The sequence below is a fragment of the Erpetoichthys calabaricus genome, chromosome 3 (genome assembly GCF_900747795.2).
Source record: "Erpetoichthys calabaricus chromosome 3, fErpCal1.3, whole genome shotgun sequence".
In the NCBI taxonomy this organism is placed as follows: Eukaryota; Metazoa; Chordata; class Cladistia; order Polypteriformes; family Polypteridae; genus Erpetoichthys; species Erpetoichthys calabaricus.
In genome coordinates this window covers 248991-273588 of record NC_041396.2, presented here as the reverse complement: position 1 = coordinate 273588, position 24598 = coordinate 248991, and the positions used below count along the sequence as shown (strand labels likewise).

General features: G+C 54.5%; 1 protein-coding gene and 1 long non-coding RNA gene across 2 annotated transcripts; one reads left to right on the top strand and one right to left on the bottom strand.

Moving 5' to 3' along the window:
• Positions 1–1749: 1749 nt before the first annotated feature.
• Positions 1750–2584, bottom strand: LOC127527299 (uncharacterized). Its single transcript, XR_007934601.1, has 4 exons — positions 2408–2584; positions 2218–2280; positions 1980–2045; positions 1750–1825 (listed from the first exon to the last, which is right to left on the bottom strand). It is a non-coding gene; the product is annotated as an uncharacterized LOC127527299 (long non-coding RNA).
• A 6933-nt stretch (positions 2585–9517) lies between these two features.
• ypel5 (yippee-like 5) lies at positions 9518–22908 on the top strand. The gene is made up of 3 exons (XM_028796297.2): positions 9518–9803; positions 15946–16113; positions 21784–22908. Exons 2-3 carry the CDS (start codon positions 15973–15975, stop codon positions 22006–22008), a joined length of 366 nt encoding a protein of 121 aa, XP_028652130.1. The 5' UTR covers positions 9518–9803; positions 15946–15972; the 3' UTR covers positions 22009–22908.
• The last annotated feature ends 1690 nt before the right edge of the window (positions 22909–24598 follow it).

The window sequence follows — 24598 nt, the reverse complement described above, 5'->3', positions numbered from 1 at the left end:
AACGCCTTTCACAGTGACCAGCTTACCCAGACGTGCCAGAGAAGATCCTGGCGTGAAGGCCAGTAAAGGTGTGGTGGTGGTCCAGGGAGGAGTTACCCAGTGAGTGCTGTCAAATCACACTGAAGGGGTGGGGCTAAGCAATCAAGTATAGGATCAGAGGGAGTGGCCACACAACATATGGGAAGGACATCTTCAGAAAGTGACCACAAAAGGGAAAAGCTGACAACCAGCTCCAGACCCTAAGAACCTCCTGTCCCCAAGGGTGTCCCTGCTCACCTGACCATAGACATCCTGCAGGACCACAGCAAAGTCCTCCCGCTGACTGAAATCACTCCACTCTTGAAGGTGGTGCTGCAAGTCCGTCTATAAGCAAAAAGTCAAGAGACTGGCATCATGCCAGGCCTTCAATTGAAAGGCAGCATGGCATCTTGGCCAACAGCCCCTGCAGTTCCTCCAATCACACCCACCATCCATCTGCCCAATAACTCAAGATGGCATTTTAGTGGTGGCATCCACAGTTACTTGGCAAAACAAGGGACCTCTTGAGCAGAGGGCACAGTGGGGTGCGTGTGACCACAACTGAGCACAGCAGGGTGGCACACCCTGAATCTGTCTGGACATAAAGACCCTAAAGTGGATGTGCCCATCTGCCCGTGTATGATATAGTGCCTTTTACACACATCTGCCAGTCTGTTATGTGGGGTCTTTTACCCATCTACCTATCTGCCTATTATATGGTGCCTTTCACATCCATCTGTTTCCTTATCATCTCGATCCTCTCACAGATATCTCTCTGAGCATTTTCATAAATATTCATCCACCCACCTATGCGCCCACGTCTCCATTTCTATTTTATACAGTGCCCCCCCAACTGTTCTCCATTTGCTGATATTGGAAGACCCCTCATTTCTCTGCATCCCCCCACTCCCATCCATTCTTTATATAGCGCCTTGCACCAGTTCTGTCCGTCACTGAAAGCTTGCTGGAGGTAACTGACCACACTGAACCTTCACCCTGCCTCTAGTCGGTCACATGTTGGCAACCTAACGAGTCTCCACCTGGTGGGCTAGCTGGCTGCGTCACCCCTCAAAGTGGCGTTGTGTACCTGGTATGACCAGCCGAGGACAGCCCCACTGAGCCGCTGTGCCGTACTCCGTCTGTCCGAGTCGCTGTTGTCAGTGCACCTGTGGATGAAGGACACATTAATCATCATCATCATCATCAATAATAATAATTCATTCCACGTGTATAACGCTCTCCTCGCTACTCACAGCTCTTTACAGAGACCACCACAAGTGTGCAGCACCCGCCTCCATTTTGGTGCCAGTACACTCACCACACAAGAGCCAATTAGAGACAGGGGATGTTCAGGGGGCCAGAATGGACGGGGCTGTGGTGGGCAAGTTGGCACCAGAGGTCAGTGGCTGTGCCCAGGTTCGGTGGACCACAGCAATGTCATCCCACCCTGATGAAGTGCAGATGGGAGTTGAGAAGGGACGATCACTTTTGCGTCCCCAGGAATGTCAATGTGAACAGAGGTCAGCTGTCACATGACTTTGGTCAGGGGGTCACCTGAATGACGGTGGCAGCCATTCTATAGGGTAGGGCAGGGGCTGACAGCCCACTACAGAGCAGTGGGCTCCTTCTCACTACTTGTCTCTCTCTGTGGGGATGCCATGCAGACTCCATGATGGCACTTGTCACAAATGCACAGGGAGAAGAAGGAGGCACAGGAGTGGGCAACGTCTTACCTCTGCCATTCCCAGTGTGTGCCATCAGGACATTCGCTCTGTTCCAGGACCAGCTTCACCAGGGCTCTGGGCACCTGCCAAGTGACACAGAGAGATGATTGCCAGCCACGGTGACAACCGTCAACAGGTCACAAGGCATCGACTCATTCTTTATAGTGCCTTTCAGTGCCTCTCACCACACAATCCTGTAGGACGTGCCCTACCATCTCAATGCCTTCTCCCTCTCACCTGGTCATGCAGGACCCCCAGTGCCTCATCCACCTGCGCCTTGGCGTCCTCCAATGGGATCTGTGCCTGAAGAGGAAGGATGGTGGTCAATTCATGTGGTCAGCTGGCTGACCATCCCGTTGGAAGGGATCTGCAGGTTTGGCCTTCAGTTGTTATGTGTGCCCCCCTCATCTGCTTCTGAAGGCCAGCCTCATGCCAACTGCACCACACTCATGTCACACTGCAGCTCAACACTCACCTCGCTGCCCACCAGTCCGACAAAGATGACCACAACCTTCCAGTCCTGCTTGAAGCCTTCAGCCTGGTGGTCAAAGGGACAAAGCATTCAAGAGGTGGGGTGCCCCCTGCTGCCAGCTGAGGCCCACTGCACCCATTAAACAACCTGAGGCTGCTTGCGCCCCCCCTCCCCCCCCCATTCTTGTACTCACCCCTTGGTGGTCTTTCAGCTGGCTGACCAACTCCTTGGCTTGCTGAGTGAGAGAACTGCAGGAAAGAAATCAAAAAAGAGCAAAGATGGCCGTCCAGGTTGGCAGCTGAGGGCAGGCGGGCCGACTGACCGGATTTGCTTCTACCGTATATAGCGCCTTAAACAGTCCATACCTGGCGTCCACGTTGAGCTGAGGCAGCCGGCTGACCCCGGGATTGAACATCTGCAGGATTTCTGTAGGAGACGACAGACGTTAGGCGACGAGGGGCAAAGAGCCTGGCAAGTGGACAGAGTGGACAGCGGGGGCCGACCTACCTGTCAGCGCGTCCAGCAACCCCGAGTGATGAGCGCTGAAATGAAAGGAAGAAAGAGAAGTCAGGGGGGTCACAGGACACCAGGGGGTCTCCTTGAGCCCAGACGTCCTCGGCCATCATGCTGGGCTTGGCTTGGTGGCTTTGGGCTTCGTGTCCCCTGCGTGTCTTGGGCTGTGTCACTAGGAGGGCTTTCTGGATGTTTCCGGTTGTGACTGCGCTGGCTTGTCTGTCTGTCTGTGTTTCCAGACTTCCTCGGCTCTTGTCCTGAAGATAACAACTGAGGTCCTTTATCGGTTGCCATTCTCTTCTCTTTCGGATGTTTGCTGCTGAACGTCTTTGGCGCCATTTTGTTGGGCCTGCGTAGGCCAAGAGCCCGCTGCTCGACTTTGGGGTCAGGCTTCATTGAGCTTTGCAGTCCTATTGTGGAGTTTTGGGGGTCGTATAGCGGTGCCCAGATGGCCATCGTCAGCGGTCCCAATGGTGACACCGCGTCTTCAGAGTATCCGAAGTGACCGACAGGGGCCAAAATAAAAATCAAAAGCAAGCTGCCTGCATTCTTCAGTTGACATGTTCTTGTCACTTAGGCCAGGGGTTTGTCACGGTTCTCCTCTCCCCCTTCATGGTTGGTGTAGACCCCAAGCCTGCTCCTTGAATTTGGGGGTGACTGAGCCTGACCATTTGTGTGGTGCGGCCATCTTGTTTATGGTTGCCGGGCAGGTTGTTGCCAAGTGATTCTTGTCACATGGCCTGTGATGTCATCAGGCGGCGGCTCAGCACACTTGGTCTCTGGTTAAACTCTGACAGTTCCATCGGCTCCAAATGCCTGGCACTTCCTCTTGGAGTTCATCTCGTTGGTTTGCCGTTGACCAAGTGGCCCGCTTACTGACCGCTACTTGGGCTCCTCGTGGGTCTCGCTGCCTTCTGCAGCTCCTAGATTTGATTTTTCTTTGCACCCCCCTTTTGTCTCGTTGTCACAACCCCCAGACGGGCACAGGTGTGGTAATGACATCTGGGACCTGGTGGTCCACAGTGTGCCCCCGTGACACCACTAATGCAAACCCAAAGAGAAAGCAGGGAGATAAAGGCCCTGCAGGTGTCCAGTCAGTGCCAGGCGGGGGCGCCATGACAGAGCGAGTATGGAAGGCGCTATATCTGATAAGACTACCTGTAAATATCAACCAAAGCACAGACTCACCGGTACGTCGGGGTCCTCGAGTGGTCAGTTGACAGCACCTGGCACATAGAGACAAGTGGCATGGTGAGTGCAGCACGCAGACCCCAGGCTGGGCACCTCCCCAACCCCCCCAACCCCCCCCCCCAAAGCTCACGAAGTACCTTCACGCTCAATACTCACAAGTCCCATGGCGGCCACCACAGAAACATCAGTGGGTCTGAGGCTGTGCACTGTGGGCAGAAACAAAAGGAGTCACTTAATGCCAGAGCCCACCACTAGGGGCACTAGGTCAACAAATCAGGAAGAAAATCAGGGAAAGGTGGCCTGGGCAGCAAGAATGGAGTCAGCAGGGGGCGCTGCGAGGCACTTGGGGCCGACCTGGGGTGACACAGGGTACTGACCGGAGTAATGCGCTGAGGACAACAGGGGGCACTGGAGAGCACGCCAAGCCTGACGAGGGCCCAAAGGAGGGGTCTGTGGATGCCACAGATGGATGGCATGTGCAGCATTCACCTGGGCCTGGCACAGCAGCTTACCTGATGATGGAAGAGGACCGGTGTGGGCAGTCAGGTTACATGAGAACTCGGTGATGGGTGTCTGCAAAAGAGAAGCCAGCAGGTGAGACGACCTGGCACCCTCACTAGTGTCTACGAGCAGCAGATGGCACCCTCTGATGCCCAACCACTACAGCCTGGGCATAGTAGACAAAAGGGCACAGAACAGACTGCGGAGTCCCAGGATCATGGCGAGGCTTTTCATGTCATTAGCTCAGGAGAGTGATGGGGGCCTCGTCAGGGAGTGGACCTCACAATCGGCCAGGAGCTGATATGGCACCTTTCACAGCAAGAACCAAGGCAAGTATACAGCAGGCCCTCAAAAGAGTACAAATGTCAAAGTACCTTGGAGCTGTCTGGACGGGTCACAATCCAGTGGTCAATGGGACTTCCTGCAGAAGTGAAAAAAAAAATGTGAATGGGAAAGAAAGAAAGAAAGAAAGAAAGAAAGAAAGAAAGAAAGCCAAAGGGCTCCTGCTGCTGATCTCGGAGGTGGCACAATCCTGTATGACGACTGCTTACGTAGCGCTGGCATCGTGTCGGGTGTCTGAAGTAATCGAGAGCAGGAGGACGCGTGCAGATCGTCCACTAAGCAAACACCACGCCATTTTATACAAGGGACCTGAGCCCCCACGGGGGTCCTGGAGCCAATCCCCCGCAGACACGGGGGGGCCAACTGTACATACGCCACATTAAGAAGTCGACGGACCGCCAAGGTGGCACAGAGGGATTTGAGAAGAGCCGAAGTGTGCTAAGTGACCAGGACCAGAGCTCGTCCATCATGGAGTTACTGGCTGCAGATAGAAACGGTCACCGAGCACCGGGGGGATTCCTAAAGACGGGACGCTACCAATCGTATGCCATTCTATAAAGCGGGCTGATCCAAGTGACCACAGGCCAGTCAGCCTAACATGCACCAAAGGCAAATCAACAGAAGGAGCGACTAAGGAAAGGCCGAGTGGCACATGCCAGTCGATGCGGCGTCAGGTGGGGGCTCATAATCCACTAATATGCTGGAATTCTGCGAGGAGGCACCAAAGCAGACCAACTGACAGGTGCAGATGACACGATTTCTGGGGACTATCAGAAGGTCCCACGTGAAAAGTTTGCAATCCAACTGAAAGAAGTGGGCACTCAGGGCACAGGGAACGACATGGGCTCAAACACGGGAAGCAGGGGGTTATGGGAGGGGATCTGCATCACAACAAGGTGGTGTCCAGCAGGGGTCAGTGCCGGGCATTCATACTCATAAACCACTGGCCAGGCCTGCAGATGATCCCAGACTGGCAATGGAGAATCAGCTCATTTTATTACAGGGGGGCAGATTTGTGGGCAATGAAATGTAAAGAAGTCTGAACGGGAGGTCCGAAACGTGAACGCACCCCTCAGGAGAAGGAGCCGTAGCGGACCGGTCAGCGAGGCTAGTGGGGTGTTCGATTATATAGCGCCTTGATGTGTGCAGCACAAGTCCGGGGGGATCAAACCTAAGCTTTATATAGCATGTGAGTCAGGCCTCACCTGTGGTCTCCATATGACACAAAGAGGGGGTCCAGAGGAGAGCGATGGCGCCGACTAAGGGGGTCTGAACCGCGACGAGACACTCAAGTGTTTCAAATCACAAGGGGAGCCGAGTTGTCCCCCCGCTTTAAAAGAAACTCAACGAGACCACGGGGCACAAGGTCAGTACCACAAAGCCTCAGACACGTGCAGTGCAGCGGACCCCCAGCTCCCACCGTGCTGCCGTTTCAATGACTCAGGCCCTGTTGGCATGATGGGCCTGCTCAGTGCCACCACCACCACCACACAGAAGCCCAAAGAAACGGCAGGCAGGCGAGCAGATGGGCAAGCGGGCGGACCTCCTGGCTCACTAATGACGTTTAAACAGCTCACTTGATGTTTTTAGCCTTTAGCTCATAAATGGGGTCTTCACCCGCGAGCCCCCAACTGTTGGCTTTCCTGCTGCATCTGATTTTGTTACAACTTGGAGCTCCCAGGGACAAAGCTACAGGGGGTCTTGGGGGGACATTCAAATTCTGATTTATGTTAATCGTCAACTGTCAAACTTTTGAGCTGCTCACCTCCAAGGGGACCCCCAAAAGCTTACATTATGCTAAACATCAAGGGGGACCAAATCCCCCACCCCCCCCAAAGAACTTGACTCCGGTCCATAAAAAGTTTCAGAATTTAAAAACGGCTGATGGCGTGCCCACCCTGTTAGTCCCAGGACCCCCAATTTCTGCCTTGGCTGTGCTTCCAGAGTCAAACCATTAAAAAGCTCCAAGAGGACGGAGCAGACGGACCGCGACCTACGACACACCAGTCTGCCAACCCACACTCACGTGGCAGGAGACACACAGAGCGGGCAGAAAGAGAATTTGAGTTCATTCTGATGTGGGCACATGCCAACTCTACCAAACCCACCCAGACTCCTCAGTCTCAGGCTGATAAATGGCACCACAGAAGCCCCCCGGACCCCCCCGGACAGTACCTTGCAGGACACACAGGTGGCTCAGCAGAGCAAGCAGAGGTGCAAATGTCTGAAGTGAGGCCATCTTCGTGACAAGGACTGGTCAGCAGTTCCAGGCTCACCGCCCACCATTTATATCTGCTGACCCCCCCCACCAACACTCAGAGCGAATGTGCGCCGTCAGCAGGCTGTCACACTGCTGATAAGGACAGGTGACGACCAATGGTGGCACTTGGCACTCTCATTACTCATTCACTAGACTCTGAAGAAGGTTGGCAGAGGGTGCCCCCTGGCGCAGGATACACGACTCACTTGCAACTGAAAGGCGCGATATGGAGGAGAGCACAGGGCCTTAGAAAGTGTGTGGGCCTTAGGAACTGGCGGGCAGCATGCAATGTCAGGGTCCTGGCTGGGAAAGGCACTATATAAGACAAAAGGATGAAGTGGCAGACGCTAAAAGAGCCCCACAGATTCTTGGTGGGTGAACTGCGCAGCCGTGCTATACGACAAGGGTCCACAGAGGGGCAGGGACTGGCACACTGTGTGCCACCTCACATCTCGTCCCACACAGCTCCTTCAATAAAGCAGTGCTGGTGGTGGCCGGGGGGTGACAGCAGGTATGTCCAGCACAGTGGGGTCATGCCAGGGTGTGCCAGCTTCAGGGCTGAAAAGCCTTAAAGCTAAAGCATCTGGTGCCACCTTAGACTGACACACACAGAGGCCACCTCCTCGACCTCCAAGTGGCATGAAGTGCGGTGGTCTCGGGCACAAGTCCTTGGGACCTCCCATATTGTCTATTGCTAGTTGTTATGTTACTGCTCTTTCTTTTGTGTTGATGTCATTTTTTATTTGATTATTGCTGTGTCACGCCAAATGGCATCGCCCGCGAATTTAATGATACCTGCAGATAAAGATTTTGATCTTCTGATCAGGATGTTAAATAAAACTCGATAGCACATGGCTAGCCACGGGTCACTGCTGAGCAGGGCGCTTGGGCAACCCCAGGGACTTGGTTTCAAATGCCAGCTCCCTATGTGTGCCCATTTCTGTACATTTGGGTACGCCTACCTAGCACATGGCGTAACTGAAGTCGGGGGTGTTGGTTTCTGGTTAACCTTCAATTTATCAGTCCACTTGTTGAAACTGGCAGCAACACCCCCTTATAGGGTGGCATCGCCTGTAATGTACATGAGGCAAAATAGGAGGGTCCCTGGTGGGGCTGCTTTCAGTCCTTGGCTGTGCCCTCAAGGTGACTGTCCACTTATAAGTCTGAAGGGCAGTTTGGAATGGCAGCTCTTTACTTTTAAAATCAAAACATTTTAAACGGCACCGTTACACTCAACCGGAATGAGCGACTTGGAGCCAACCGGACGGACAGACGCCGAAGCGGGAGGCCATCCTCGGCACAAGGGCGACACCTCGTGGCCGCCGGGCATACGACATGCAGTAGAAAAGCTGCGGTGGCTGTCTGTCACCTGCCCTGCCCTGTCCTAGTAGAAGGACAGACAATAAGGCGACGGGTTAACCAGTCGTATCAGCACATCGCTATCCGTGAAAGGCGCTATACAGCATTGTGACGGAGCCGACTAGTGTGACAAAAGGCGAAGAGTCCTTTCAAGGACCCCAACGAGCCACGGAAAGCGCAGAGTCCATTAAGGATGACCATAAAGAAAGAAAGAAAGCAAGCTGTATTGATGGAGTCAGTTGTGAAAGGTGACATAGCAAACAAAGAGATGTACGAGCACCACCATCAAGTACTATATAATGGTGTCCATTATAAAAGGCACTATATAAAAGAAAGCAAATGAAGGAAAGAAACAAAGAAGGTCATAGGCGGCCTCTTTCTCCGCTGATGACGTGCGCCTTTGCCACTGGGCACCACCATTATCTCCCAGGGCAGAGACGCCAGTCCCTATCGCACCCTCGGAATGGTGGGGGACCCCCCCACCCCCATCTCAAGTTCAAGTCGGTCCGCCCGGTTCCTGCCGCGGTGGTGCTCGTACTTCGCCGCCGGTCCTGCCTGATGTTGCCGCCAACATTTAAGCCTTCGGGAGTTCCACTGTCTGCTGGGAAGACCTTCTTGTGACCCTCGGATGATGAAGGCCAGCAAAGCGCCTCAGGGTGCTTAAAAGAGCGCGAGTGCGGATTGACTTATCTACACGGTATGAATTAGTAATTCGATTTATTCCTTTAGACTTCAAAGTGTATTGAAATCGACCACTTTTAAAATATACACACGCTTGTGCCTTCTAATAGGCGCCCCCTCCGGATCCAGAATGGCCGCAGCTCCCTTATCGGTGTACCGTCTGCACGCTCTCCCCCCGCCCTCATGCCAAAGACAGGCTTGTTCGCTCAATCATGGCGTGGATTTGGTTGCTTCCTGCCTCACTGCCGAATACTTCCCTTGACCCGACACGCTGGATTTGGCCACATCGATTATTTGAGCTCTTTAGCCCTTTTTAAATAAAGCGCACTGCACTTCAGCGCCGAGTGATCTTTACGAGCGCTGAACGGCGATAGCGGAGCGCCCTCTACAGGTTGACAGTGGCGCGAGAACAGGCGAGCGAGCGAGTGAGTGAGTGAGCGAGCGCTTTAAGGTGACGTCACTTGCCGGATGTTGTGGTCGAAGCGCCAGGAACAGCTGAGCGACAGAAAACAAAAGGGTGAGCAGAGCAGGCAGCGCGGGTGCGAGACGGACGGACAAACGGACTGACTGGGCGGGCGAAGCGGAGACCAGAACGCGGTCCGCTAGAGACCGCACGACCTCCAGCGGGGCGAGAGCGCAGCGCGAGAGTTCAACGAGAAAAATCCTGCGGGAGGAAAACGCAACGCCACTCCGCGACAGACTTCACACCAGACCGAGCCAAGCCGCTCTTCACTGCCTTCAGGTAGGGGCCGTCCGCCACGAAGCAGCGTCGAAGGCGGTGACGGGCCGCACGGCTGCCCCAGGACGACTTTGACGACGACGGGCCGCACCAATGGCCTATGACACCTCTCTGGAGGGACGTGCGAGGTTTCGTTCGGTGTGTCTGCCTTCGTGCCGCACCGTCTGCTTGTTTCTTCGGCCGCTTCCTCCTTTGGCGACTTTCTAACGCGACGGTTCAAGTTGACGGCGACGAAGGGTTTGCGTGGCGAGTTGATTTTTGAAACTTGAAAGCCTTGACCGGGTGACGCCACGGCACGCACGCCATTGTTTGTTTGGTGGGCTCCGAGGCCTTCGTGTGGGTCGGTCGGTCGGTGCCCCCTCCCTCCGGCTGCCTGTTCATTTTCTCTGCGGTGAAGGGGGAGGGGGGGGTGGAGCGAATTTCTGTTTTTAGCCCCCGCGGTGGGTGGGGCAGCGGGCCGGACACGTTCGGGCGTGCAGGGCACAGGCGGCCACGAAGAAGGGCTCGGGGCTTCAGCTGGCCGGCCGGCCTTTCCAGTCAAGCGGGTCTTCGGTAATCGATTTAAGGAGCAGCCGGCGTGTCGCGGGGTTTGTGTTCCAGAAAGAGGAACGGAGTTTTGATCTTCTACGTTTGATTGGTCTTATTATGGAGTGAAAACAAAGAAAGAAAGAAAGAGACCGACATCCTCAGTGAAATTAAACGTCACCGTCATTTGGGGGGTCAGTTGGTGAAGCCTTTCTCTCAGGCCAGAAGGATGAGCTCTTCAAGACCCCACGGGTGACCTGGCCCTCCTAAAGTGACAACTTCCCCCCCACACAGGGACACGGGAGTGACATTTCTATAGCGCATCTCCGTCCTGCTCAAAGCATTTAACACGGAGCCCCGCCCACCAGCATTGTGCTAGCAGTGATGGGGGGGGGGCCAGAATGGACAAGACCACACGTTCATTCCTTTGGAAGATGCCCGGTGATTTTGAAATCTGATTATAAAGTCCAGTGGCATGCCCATGGTAAGTGCCCCCCCGATGGGGTCTGTAGATGAGACCCTCAGTTAATCGGTGGCCATTTTGAGCCGTCAGTGCAAATTCTTTGAGTGCCCCTGTGTGTCTAAAGGCCCCCCCCCCCCGTTTACTTTGCACTTGCCGTTGACATTGTGACCTCGGTGTCTGTGATGTCACCGGGTGGTCAGCTCCAAGTTGATGGCTTACCCCCCCTTGACCCTTTCTTGGGTGTCTCTCTGTGCCTTGATGTTGTCATGTTGGCATCACTCTGATGTTGTGCCACTCGTGCCCTCTGACTTGTCGTTTTAGTATCGAGGTGTGGGGCGGGGGGCTTATTTAAATTGAGGACGAGCTTGAGTTACGTGGTGTTGGTGAACATTTTAGATCTCGCTCTGCCATCGGATTGGCTGGCCCAGTGCCAATAGGGGGAGGCAGCTTGATGGCTGGGGGTCTCCAGGACTCAAAATCCTATTATGGGATATCGGCTCTTGTGTCCTGTTGTATTGACCCCACCCAGCCTACCTGGTAAGGGGGGGTCTCTCTTTGAGTTGCCTTTCCTGAGGGCTCTTCCATTTTTTGGGGGGTTCCTTGTCGTCTTAGGGAGTCAAGGCTGGGGGGCTGTCAAAAGGGGGCAGAGTCTGTTATAGCCCCTTGTGGCATTCTGCGTTGTATTTGTCAAAGGGCACAAAGTACGTCTGCTGTGCAAATGTGCTTGAGCGCCCAAACTGTGGCTGAGGGGTGCCTGTGGTGCCCACCTCTATGCCAGTCGGTGATGAGCTGTCGTCGGTCAGCGGTGAGCCTGGCAGACGATTTCACCATTGAGATAAAGTCACGTGGATAGACGGAGAAGAGGCCGACTGGCTATGAAGAGTCTGTGAGACCCCGGCCCCCCATCGTTTGTCAAATGTCCTAACGCTAAGTGGCACCAGAGTTGGTTGGGTTGTCAGTCACCCGGTCTGGAGAGGAAGAGGAAGGCCTGGCGTGGTGCTGGAATAGTGAGGAGACTCTGGGCTCGCCTGTCCCCAAGGTGCCCGCGTGTCACTTTTCAAGCTCTAGTGATTTGAGACTCGCTTGGCGCCCCCTGCTGGTGCACGTGGTCAGGTCAAGAGTGGGTGACACGACTGGGCCTTCTGGGATTGCATCTAGCGGGTGGTTGGTGGCTTTCTTGTCGTAGCTAGCGGGTGTCGCCAAGCTGTGGCTGAGGGCCGGCTGTTTCTCTTGAACCCGTGGCCAGATGAGCTCCTGGGGGTGGCAGGCAGGCTGCCAGTCGGTCACAAATCGCCTGTGTTTGGTGGGTGCTCAGGATGTACCGGTAATCCGTGCGTCTTGGTAACAGTTGCTTGGCCTCACAGAAATGTCCCCAAAGTGACAGCAGGCGAAGTCCGCCAGTCGGCTGGCGCGCAATCTCTTCTCAAACTCCTCTCAGGGCCCTTCTTCGTTGGGCACATTTTATTTTTAAGGAATATTAAATGCGTATCGACGTCACTGCCGGGGACATCACGTTTGACGTGTGAGACACCAGCGTGGCTTGGTGACAGCTAGAGCTGCGGCCCACCATTGCTGTCAGACACCCGCTGCTGAACTGCAGAGTATTAATAATTAAAGGCCCGGCCTGCTTTTGAGAAATGGGCACCCACAGAGGGCACAGCACTGTCAGGTGGGCGCAGGGTGTTTGGCAGACGGGCTCCTCCTTTCACTGTTACTTGGCTTTAACACGGGTACATCCGCGCCATTTTATGTTCCTCTCGAGGAATGCAGAAATGTTGAGCGGCCCCCCAAACACCAAGATAAGAGCGCCCAGAGTGGGCACCAGGTGGGTGGATCACTCCCATCATGGCTGGCGTGTCACTGAGCATCATCCCATAACTGATCAGCTTGGCGTTGTGGTGGGTTTGATGCCCACCCTTCTCTAGTTCTTCTGTGCCCCCAGGCCAATCCACCCTGGCGTACTCCACGCCCACTGCCTGGTTGGTGGTGGCACATACGGCAGGCGCTCGTTGAGGTGGCCAGTCAAGTGGCAGCGCCTTGGTCTCCACCTGCGGGTGACGTGACCCGCCTGAATGGCACATGTGACCAGACTGGCCCTCGTGGTGGTGCTCACAGGGTGGTCCTTTCACCATCGGCTGACGTCCCCCCACAAACAGGAGTGGCTGGCTGATGCTGAAGAGCAGATGGGTGATTGGGTTTCCAGTTTTTGACTGGTGGGTCCAAGTGGTCTTTCACAGGAGGATCCCCCTTGAAGTTAGCGTGGGACGTGAGGGTCTGTAGGTGTAACGTGAAGGGGCGCCTTCGTGTCGGGCTGAGAGGGTACCTGAGGACCCCACAAAGCTGCCAGGCACCATCAGGTCCTTTGCTGTGTGTTGTCCCCTCGCTCGGTCAGTGGTGCTGTGGCATGATGAGCCATGGGGAGACGGTGGTGGTCCAAGTGGTCCCAGATTGGAGTAACAACCTGTTTAAAACAAATTAGCCTGGTCCATGCCCAGGACTGCCTGGTACTTCTGTTCTGCCCAGTCCGTTGCTCGCTTCTCTGTTCTCCTCTCTCTGCCTGTCTGGTGCACACTGGTAGGTATGGAGGTCTCCGAGTTGGATGGTGGTCAGTAGCAGTGGACATGTACCCGGGTTAATGTAAAACTTGCACACGTTAATTACAAGTCGTGCACATCCGTGCCATCGAGGGTCTGCCGGACTTCTCTGATTGGTGGCGTTTGTGTGCTTCGGGGTCCAGCGGCTCTGGGCAGACACCACGTCACCACCTTCACTTCTCTCCAAGTCCGGCTGGCATCGTGCAGTCTTGCAAGTGAATGTCACTGGCATCGTGTGCCCGCCCACCTGCCTCCCTCAGTGCTGGCCTGGCACTCCAGCGTGTGAGCTCCACTGACGCTCTCTGACAGTGTGGCCGAGCTGAACTTGCGCCGTGTCGTCCTTGGCGCTGCCACTTATTGTTTTTATTATTCTCGGGCGCATGGCTGATGTGGAAATGTCATCAGGCTGTGTGGGTCTGAAGACCCCTAGAGCAGCACATAGCACTGACTACCCCCAAGGCTTGTGAATGTCAAGTAAACCCCCCAGTGAGCCTTTCGCTGGTTGGCGTCGGTGGCCAGCCTGGCAGGGCTCTTCTTGTGTCATGGATCCAGGCAGCTTTTCTGGAGGGAGTCTGCCACTCTGACTCTTCACATATTTGTTAACATTTCATCGCCCGTCATGTGGTTTTGTTGGTGACACTCAATGTGCCATCGGGTGACCATCAGCAGGTGTCGCAGCTGTGTGCCCGCTGTGTGTGTCTTGGAACTCTTACTGTGCTGTTGTCGTCCTTCTGTTTGCCCCCACATGACGACAGTCCCAAGTGGTACCCTCTGTGAATTTGCCACCCCGTGTGTTCCGTGCTTATCTCGGTGGCAGAGCCCATTGCATTGATGTCCGGTGGGCATTTAAGCTGTCAGATTTGAACTGTGGGGTGCAGGCTTCCTGCTGAGAGTGGGCTTTGTACCCCTTTAAGTTGTCACCCCAGAGTGCCATGCAGCTGCCCCCCTAACTTGTGGCTGTTTCTAGGGGTGTGGTTGTGTCGGTGCCCCAAATGAGATGCTGGACTCGGAAGGTCCACTTTTCATGCCAATGTTGAGTGCCCGCCAGATACTCTTTTTAGGGTCCGGAGGTCCTACCCACAGAATTCAGATATTCACTTTTATACTGGAGCAGTCGCTGGCACAACGTAATAAACGTAATGTCCTCCTCTTCGTGATGTCAACGTCACTGGGTGCCCTAATCGCAATAAACGGGGGTCTTCTGTTTGTCGGTTAGTGCGCTAACTCACTTCTACTGATTGACGCCCTTTCTGGTCAGGGTGGTCTCTGGGTGGTCTCTGGACTGCTGTGGGTGAGTGTTCTCACTTCTCTGCTGCTTTTCTACTTTGTCGTCATCTTCCTCAGTTAAGAGACCTCCTTTGTGATTCCAGTCATTTGAAGTTTGCCCCCCAGACTCCGTTTTTACTATTTGAAGGCGCTGCCCGCACTGACGGTGGTCTGGGTTGTCCTGCCCCCATTGTTCCCTGAAGATGACTCGGCCTGAAACATTCAGGGCAGACGACTGTGACACTCGAAATGAGTCTGACCGTTGAAACGTCTAGGTGCGGCGCCGTGCCCATCTGCCAGGGAGAGCCTCTGGAGTGTCAGCAACATTGGCACAGGTGTTGGTTTGGCAGTGTGGCAGTGCCCACTCCACCAGACCTGTTCTTAATTCTGTGTGCATTCAATGGCAGTTCAGCTGAAGTCTCCTCACCACGCTGTGTGCCAGGTCTCTTCTCGGGGACAGCTTGAATCGTCATTGGCATAGTGAGTGGGCAAGACTTTGGAGCTTAGACCCCGAGCTGGGAGGTCCAAATCCCACTACAGTGTGACCTTCTGGGGAAGCAGTTGTGTCTCGGGGGTAAGTGGCCTTGGGTAAAGATGGCAGTAAGAATAACAGCGTGGCACTGCCCTGCCTTCATCTTTCTTCAGTGTGGCATAGTCTCCATATTCAGGGCCACTGCTTTTTATTTGTATTGTGTGAGGGCACTGAGGGGCAGGCAGAGTGCCACCCAATGAGCGTCCATGTGTTGTGGGTGGTCGCACTTCTCCATTGTTCACCGAAGCAGCACAAAGGTAAGTCTTAGAGAATCGAGGGGTCCGTGACTGCAGAGAGCCACCAGCAAGGGTCCGGCGTGATGCACTAGTGAGGTTACTCAACAGGAAAGTTTCGTGCGCAGTGAGTGGCACCCTTTGCCCGCTCAGGATACGTTTGAAAGATGGGTACGCTCTGATGAGGAGCCTGTCGGGGATTGATGCCCATACGTGGGTGTTGAGCGATCGCCCACTCCGACTTGTCACAGGCGTGTAGGTGGGCACAACCAGGCGCTGTTGATTCTGGATGCGAGCCCTAAGCCCCCCAGACGACTGGTCAATGATGTGGGACATTTCTACAAATGAGGGTGACCAGAGGGCCCCCACACGTTTTCTTTTTGAATGTGACGAGCTGATGCTCGCTGGTTTTCAGCCTCGGCTCCTTTGTGTCTCTTGCAGATTTCTGTGCCCACCGCCTGCCCGTCTCATTAGCTTTCTGTCAGACGCCTCTCATTGGTCAAGTGTCACAATTTCACTTCTCTCTTTGCAGGCCTTCCACGTGCTTCTTTGCTGGACAATGGGACGCATTTTCCTGGACCATATTGGTGGCACTCGTCTGTTTTCCTGTGCCAACTGTGATACCATTCTGACCAATCGCTCGGAGCTCATCTCGACTCGCTTTACGGGGGCTACTGGGAGAGCGTTCCTCTTCAATAAGGTGAGCATACTTTAGGAGGCCTCGAAAGGCCTTGGGGGGCAGCCGTGGTAATGGATTTGTTTGTGGACCCCCCAAGCTCCAGAGCCAGTTGAGCCTGGCAGGCCTGACGGTGGTTTGGTCCTCGGACTCCTCCTGTCTGCTACCTGCTCTTCATTTGCTTGTCATTCGTTGGTGCTGCTGGGGACCTAAAGCGTCCTGGGTGAAAGGTCAAAGCGAGCGTGCTGCCCTGTGTGTGCCCTCTGTGTGTGTGAGTGACATCATGTGATGAGCAGGTTCATCAAGACTGCCACTCCGGTGGTATCTTCCCTATCCCCTCGTGAAGTGCACTGGGCTTTGGTTCAGGTGCCAAAGTGGCGCATTGAAGGACTTTTGACCCCTGCCAAGTTTTAATGTTAAAATGAAAGTGTAATAAATAATTACAAGTGTAGCAAGTGACTTTCTCCTTTTGCTTTGCCATGTTGTCACCACTGAATGACACGGCTGTCACCGAGTGTCCCCCTTCCTGTTCTAGTTGTTCACATTTGTCAACTCTGCTCATTAGTTGTCATCAAAGGCGGACAATGAACTGAGCAGTCGCCACCATTGGTGAAAAGTCCACCCCAGAAATGTTAGTTAGAAGATGGCTGAGAAAAAACTGGGTGGGTTTGGTGGGCTATGGAGACCACTGCTGAGCCTCAGCAAATATCGAAACTCTCGTGTTACTCGGGTCACCAGATCCACACGTCAAGTCCTCCAGAGGTGTGGGGGGCTCATAGGGCGCCACGCACACGTAATTGTAAATGAAAAAGCAACAAACACCACAGCAAACCCCCCGAATCTTCACATTTGGGTGGTCAGGAGTCCAGTCCAGTACCAGCTTATGCTTTGGCTAATGTTGCACACGCTCTGCAAAGCACACTAGAGGTTAAAGGTCAAAAGAAACGCAAGTGAGGACGTTGTGAGGAGGCCACTGTCCCGTCCGCTCACACACATGGCGCATGTGGCTCGGTGCTCTGAGCGTACAGTAGAAGGTCTCCAGTCCAAGTGCACACGTCACAAGCCCTCAGCTATAGAAGGTGCCCTGCCAGGACTGAGGGGGGCAATGAGAGGTACAAAAAGAACAACTCCAATGATGAAAATGCAAAGAAGAAAACCAGACGGACCACCGAGGCTCGGACCCCGACATACATGCAGTCACTCGGCTCGGCCACGGGCATCAGCAGCCTTGACATAAACTGGCAGTCCAATATACAAATCGAAATCCCAGGGGCCTCAAGCCATGCATTAACATTGGCCGCCTGGCACCCTCTCTAACCCTTCTTCTCCAATCTCGCCCATCGATCAGCCCACCTTTATCTAAAGGCGTCTCCGTTCCCTGGTCAGCTTGCCATGTCAGACCTGCCGGGTTAGTCGCGCACCTCGAACACAAACCCACACCCGTTTACACCTCACCTCGAGGTTACAAATGCAAAATGGGCCGTCATTCGCCTTTGCCAGACACCCGCGAGTGCCCTTCGCTTCGGCGTCGCCTTTAACACAATGGCGAACTGAAATGAATATGGGCATCTCTGAAAAGACGAGGAGGAGGAGTCCAAAGCTCCTGACATGGCGGCTGACACGTAACGCCGTTGAGTATCTGGCGGCGCAGCACGTTCTTGGCGTCTTGTGGGCAAATTGAATGGCGTGAGTGTGGATTAAGCACCGGGAGTGACGCTCGTTTGCTGTGGCATCGTTGGTCTTCGTGTGCCGCTGTAACTCGGCCTACGAAGTCGATGGAGTTGCAGGTGTGCTGCTTGTAGTTGGCACCGACTGGGATGTTGAAAGCAAAGAAGTGCAACCATCTATACAGCGAAGAATAAAAAATCAATCAATCGGCTCTGGGGTTACAGCCCAATGTCCAAACAAAACCAATAAGACTCCCTCACTGGCTTCCTGGGTTGTACCCACAACTCGCCAGCCACTGTGCCCTCGTCTACCACGGCTCTGCAGTGCGATCCAGCCCGTCTAACGATACGCTTCACCCCGGCATCTCCTTTGTTGTCCTTGTTGTCCCAACGGTGACAAAAACGAAATCCAAAATGACTTTACGGGCCCCCTTATTATCCCCACCATCCACATGACATCCACTTTCCCCTCAAACCTGACACTCACGGCCCCCCTAATACTCGATCTTCGACCTACCCACACGGTCTGGCGGTACACTACGGAGGACACGTTTAAAACTGACGATGGCTTTGCGCGCCCGTCACCCCCAGACGGTACGTTTAATAAAACTCTTTGTTGTTTTTTCTCTCTTTTTCTTCTAATCCTCGTGTTCCCAAAGGCTCCTCCTATTGCCACCATATCCACGGCACCCGCGTCTGCACAACACTCGCGGGCTCACAATGACGTCGCAGATCTTCAGACTGGCACACCTTTGTCATTAAAGTGGGTCCTCTGTAAAAAGCGATGTTTTCAGGTGACGGTGGAGCCAAAGCCACCGGGACCCAACGTTTACCTTCAATGCCAGTGTCGCTCTGTGGCCGTTAAGAAGTGGGCAGTGTCGGTCGACGTCCCATCTTGAAGGACTCCCACGTCTTTGAGATCAAAATGCCAGCTGTGGGTGAATGTTGGCACGCCGGATGCCACGTGGTGATGCATTCTGGTTTATCAGACTGTAAGTGACAATCTGGCCGTCCTCCGTACAGGTGACAGTGCAGCTGACGCCGCCACTAACCAATGAGGAGGCACCTTACCATTGACACTCTAGTTTGGGCCGGACCCCTGAACTCCAGTCCTGGACGGCCCCCCAGTGGCTGCTGATTCTCCTGTTTTGCTTTCGTTTTACTTGGCTTGACTCGGACCCCCTCAGTTTTTCCTTAATTGGCAGCCAAACGAGCCGCCACACGGCCAGTCAGCCACCGTATCTGAAGATAAAGAAAGGCGAGGGTCTCGGTGACGTTGATCTGCTCGGGTCACCGGCACATTTTAATGGTGGGGGGTCAGAAAATCCCAAGTTTTATAAAGGTCTGCTGTGGCAGAAGGAGAGAAGCAGTGAGCTGCGGGTTTAATGAATTGGCCTCTCGTTAAGAGACTGCTGGGGGGTCTGAAGCCCCCCATCTGCTGGCTCGCTTCAATGGGGTCACTGAAATGAAGGGTGGTCACCGGTTGGAATGAAAAGCTGTGGCCCTCCAGGACTGGCACTGCATTGGACAAACACCCCCGCGCCCGCCTCAGGCCAGCGTGGCTCACTTCCCACCTTAGCGTGAACAGGAAGTTGCCCTCAACTGAGGTCCTCCATTACACAATGGGGCTGGGAAGGGCACACCTTGTGTTGGATTGTCCTGGGCCTACAAGGGGAAGTTGCTTTGTGTGGCACTAGACGTTAACTGCCATTGGACTTCCCTTGTGTCGTCCTGAGAGTCGCCCACGCCTGGAGTCCATTGAAATGCAATAATGAAGAGCCAAACTGACCTGGGCAGCACTGCCTGGTGGGCTTTTGAGAGGGGGAACAGCTAAGGGGCCTCTTGCTCTTTTTTTGTGGACCGTCCTCTCACCTTTTAAAGGACAAGCGTGGTGGCAGCAGACAGACTTAGTCGGGGGAGAATGTCCTACGCTCAGCCTCAAGCCCCCGAGAGAGGTCATGTGGTGCTCCTGTCACGGCACGTGCTCGGGTACACAAACCACCTTGATCTTCTCGGAGCTCCACCTGTCTGTCATCCAGATGTCCCAGTGTCCTCGTTCACGGAGTCCCTACTCGGACAAGTAAACCAGAAGCTCATCCGAGTGCCACTTGGCCACCGTCTGGCAGTAACCCTGCCAGTCTGTGATTGTTTGCTGTCACTGCCCTTCTCTAGTCGAGGACCTGGATCGCTGTTTAGGTCCCCGTGTGTGTCCTCGATTGTGCCACAGTCCACCATAAACCAGCCAGCCCAGTGCATGGCAGAGAGCTTCACTGAGTGACGGGAGCTGCGTCGGCCACCCTTTGGACCCCAGTGTTCATTGGGCTTATTGGTGACTCTGAGCTTTATTGTCTTTAAGCGTTGGTTTTGCTCGTACTTGACAGGACCGGGTACAGCCATGGCACAGTCTTGGCCCCCTCGTATTCATTTATCTTCATGGCGACTGGGCATCTGCAGCTCCTGCTTAGCCTTCCAATAAACACAAACGTGCCAAGCAGCGCGGGCACCAAAGTGTCCATCGCCATTTTCAGGTTCGGCCTTTCAAGCTCTGTCTGCCGTTGGTGACTCGGAAGTTGAGTTGGGCACAGTGCTTGTCATGCCAGCTGCCACCATAGGGTACTGAGAATAGAAAGCAAAAAGAAAGTCGCCCACAGCCGCCATGTCAGTTAGTTGAAGCTTTCGTGTCTCATGGTGGCCTCGTTTGTTTGTTAGTGGCGTACGGGGTGGGGACTTATCTCTGCAGTGGGCTGGCCAGTTTAGCGAGGTCAGCGGCACATTGCTGGACTGTGATGCCAGCTGCTCTTTAGGTGGGATTCTCCATCTCACATGTCAGTGGGTAAGCGGGCCAAGTTGGGGAGGTCGAGGAGCTTTGTGTGTGTTTGGTCTGCCCGAAGGCTTGGCATCAAGTTTGTATGGTCTGCCACTTCATGGCTCCTTAGTGCTTCCACGTCCCGATAAGTCACCTCTCGTTACCTGTGGGGACACCACGGAGCAGGAATGTCACGTGATGGTGCCACCTCTGAAGTCCCTGAGCGTCTGTCAGTGGCTTAGTGCTTGATGGGATGGCATTTGGAGGGGTGTCATAGCGTGTGTGTGCGCGTGACTGAGGCCATACACACTTTGAACTCCCTCCGCCTCTTCTCGCTTTCCCCAACGATTCCCAGTTCAATGTGTTTTGTTTCCAGGAGGTTTTCTCCACGGTTGTTTTTATTTTGGATTTTTAGGGAGTCAGAAGTTTCCATTCGCCAAGCCGATCGTCTCTCTAAGCAGCATGGGTGTCCCCATGAACTGATGTCGTGACTTTGAGTGACGTCCAAGGTGTTTGTTGGGACGCCGCTGGCTGAAGCTGGGCACCGTACACACTTCACGGCACAGATGGACTCCTTGAGATGGGTAGAGTTTGCTTCCACAGAACCCCAGGGTGACAGACAGCTCAGGACCTGCTGAAGGACTCGGAGACCACTTGAAGAAAAGTCCACCGTTCAGAGATCACGTCACCATCCTTGTCTTGATGTCCTCCTAACCCTAACCCTGTTTGACCAGGACAATCAGCCGTATGGTGGAGACTCTTGACACGTCCCGAAGCACAAAATACCGGGGGCATTGTATGGAAAATCGAGACGTTGGCCACGGAGCCGAGGCCTGGTTGTTGAAGGGTCTCCCAACAGGGCATTGGAAACAAAATGTCACCGTGTGGCCTGCAAGTCATCATTGGAGGGACCACCGCAGAGCCGTGACCTGAAGCATGGAGGCCCACAGTTCTTTGGGGAGGAATGTGAGAAACCTGTGGAAGTTTATGGCTGGCACCTCCACCAACTAGTAAGTGGGCAGGTGGAGACTTCTGACATCCTGGTTAAAAAGTAAAACGGGTCTGTCGAAAATGGGCGGACGTCACTGAGGCAGGTAGGGAGGGTTTGGGAGAGTGTGGCCCCCCAACTCAATCACGGGTCTAACGCGCTTGTTGAAGCTCCTCCCCTTTCCGACTTGTCCCCCAGTGTCTGATTGGTTTGTCGTCTTGTTCTCTTTCCAGGTGGTAAACCTTCAGTACAGCGAAGTCCAGGACCGAGTCATGCTGACGGGGAGACACATGGTGAGGGACGTCAGCTGCAAGAACTGCAACAGCAAGCTGGGTTGGATCTACGAGTTCGCCACGGAGGACAGCCAGCGCTACAAGGAGGGCCGCGTCATCCTGGAGAGAGCGCTGGTGAGGGAGAGCGAGGGCTTCGAGGAGCACGTGCCCTCGGACAACTCCTGAGCGGGGCTGACGAGCGGGGCCAGTAGGACACACTCCCATACACCCCTCTAGGCATGCGCACTCTCTCTCTCTCACTCACACTCACGCACACACAATCTACACACCGTCAGACCCTCTGCAGCAGCGGCCCCCCAGATTACAGCAAGTCTTCTCTCTTCATCCTGCGTGCCGTCGCCTTTTGTGTAGCAGTTGTCTTCTATCGCGGAGAGAGAAATCTGGAAAACGAGAGCTGATGTTCAAGGACGAATGCCGCCTCTGTGCCCGTTACCCTCCTGTTCTTGGGCAGATGGACGGACGGATGCGCGCCTCCCTCCACTGAAGAGCACAAATCTGAACCGACCGACTGTTGAGGACGCCGAGCGGGTGGGCAGTGCCAACTGAGGGTGAGCGGAGGCGGTGCAGAGCACCAGGCGCGCCTCCTCGCTTTAGATTTGTGCTTTTGTGAAGCGTCGGGGGTCCCGGACGTCCTGCCCACGCGCGTTCGCGGAGGTTTCGAAGCGGTGCCGAGGATCTGTGACCAGCTTTGACGATGCCGGGTGGGTCCTGCAAACCCTTCATCATCCTCATCCTCCTCCTCTCTTTGATGATGGATTCTAATCTACGGAATGCTTGCAGCAGCTCGATGGGAAGCACATGGCGGGCGCTGCTGAGCGGCTTAGCGCACTTCGTCGCGAGTTTCAGCCATTTTTGTCTTTTGGTTTTTATTTCGTGTACTTTGTAGCTTCTGTAGTTTGCTGATGACGTTTACCAGGCTGATGATGGGACACTGGGCGGAATGCGGGATATTCGAGTACTTTTGCGTTAGTTAAGTCATCAAGTGATGGTAGGATTGAATGTTTTTGTTTCTTCTGTAGTTGTTAATTGAACAATAAAGTGAGACGTGTTGTCCACCCTGACAAAGCTGCTGTGCGCCTTTCACTTTTAGTTTTTATTGACTGGACTGTTCAAGTTCTCTGAAGATGGCCGCCGCAAACCCGCCATGTGTACCGTTATTACCGTCGCGCATGCGCGTTCGCTCAAAGGTTCTGCCAACTGACCGAACGACCTGCTGGACTCGAGTGAGCCACTAATGCTGGGTGGGCACAGCCTTTGGAGGGCCATGATGGACAGAAGATGCCTCCTAAATCCGTGGCAGCAAAAACGCGAGGTCCTTTAACCAGTTTTACACCACGTTGGACCCCCAAAGCGCTCCCTTCGTGATCCTCTGTTTCGACCACAGGCCTGCTGCTCGGCTCTCACTCCATCCCAAGGCGCCACTTGGACTCACGTGAAGCTCTGGTTGCCGTTTGTGCCCTTCACACGTGCCATCGAGGGACTGAGGTGGCGTTGAAGACGGACATCGTGTGCTCCCTCCGTGTGTGCCCTCTCTGCACCCGAGTCCTGCGCCACAGGGTGCCTTGTGACAGGTCTGGGGTGGCCACCACCGCCTCTTGACATCTGTGTCATTTATTTGTGGTCACTAAGCTCGGCTCAGCCAGGATGCCATCTGTCGGAGTGACTCTTCTGTAAAGCCGTTCATTGGTGCTTTTGTTATCCTGCTGAACCGCCCTGTATTGGGGGGGGGGGGGGTGGGAGGGAGGGGCTTTACCCCGGCTCGTGGTGAGGATGATGATGATGGTGACCATTAAGGTCTTTGCTTCCCTGTCCCGACCACAGGAGTCCCAGCAGATGAATGGACGGATGCTTCCTGCCCTTTTTTTTAGTGTCTGGTATACCAACTGACTGTGCCCACTGCCCTCAGGCCAGTACCCTGTGCTGGGGAGACCCCTGTAGGTGCACTTCTGGACCTGCTGGCTGGTCACTGGCTGCATGTCCTCCCTGTGTCTGTGTGGCCTTCCAGCACCAGCTCCATCCACACCTCCTGCTTTTGGATTCAGCTGAGCACCATGGCTGGCACTTGTGTTGAGTTGCTAACTCTGACGTTTTGGACCAGAGGGGTGGCCCTTGTGACCACGGTGTTGGAGCCCCAAGTTCATTTTCAAATGATGGGCAGCAGAAAGAATACCCAATGGCGTCCTCTGCCATCTTCGTGCAGGGGGGAGCGGCGACCATCGACTACGCAGTGGGGGACATGTGGAAGTAAAGTGACCACAAGGGGGCATCAGAGCACCAGATACCAGTTTAAATGCCAACAAGGGCCTGCAGTACGAGCCACTCGACAGCAGAGGGTGCAGCGTCCTGCGAAATCAGAAGAAGAAAGGCCGAGGTGGGGAGCACTGGGCGATGGGGTGGGCACAGGTCATGTTGTGCGGCTCCAGCCCCTCTCTGCCAGTCTGTTGTGTACTGTGGTAGCTCGAGCCAGCCCGCCGTGGATGGCACTTTATCCTTCGGAGTAGGCAGGTTATCTATTTCATCCTCCAGCACCAGTCAGACGCCTTCTGCTTTACCCGTGTGGCTGTCCACTCACGTGGTTGTAGATGCCATTCTGGATGCAGTGGTGCCCACGGCGTAAGAAGAGCACTGGACCCTCTGCTTGTGCCCATGAAGTGTGACACTGGCTTCGCTGGCTCCTTTTAGCATGTGGCCTCAGCCAAAGCAAAGTGCGGATGCCAGCTTGGCCTTCTTCAATTTCTGCGCTGCCATCTCTCCC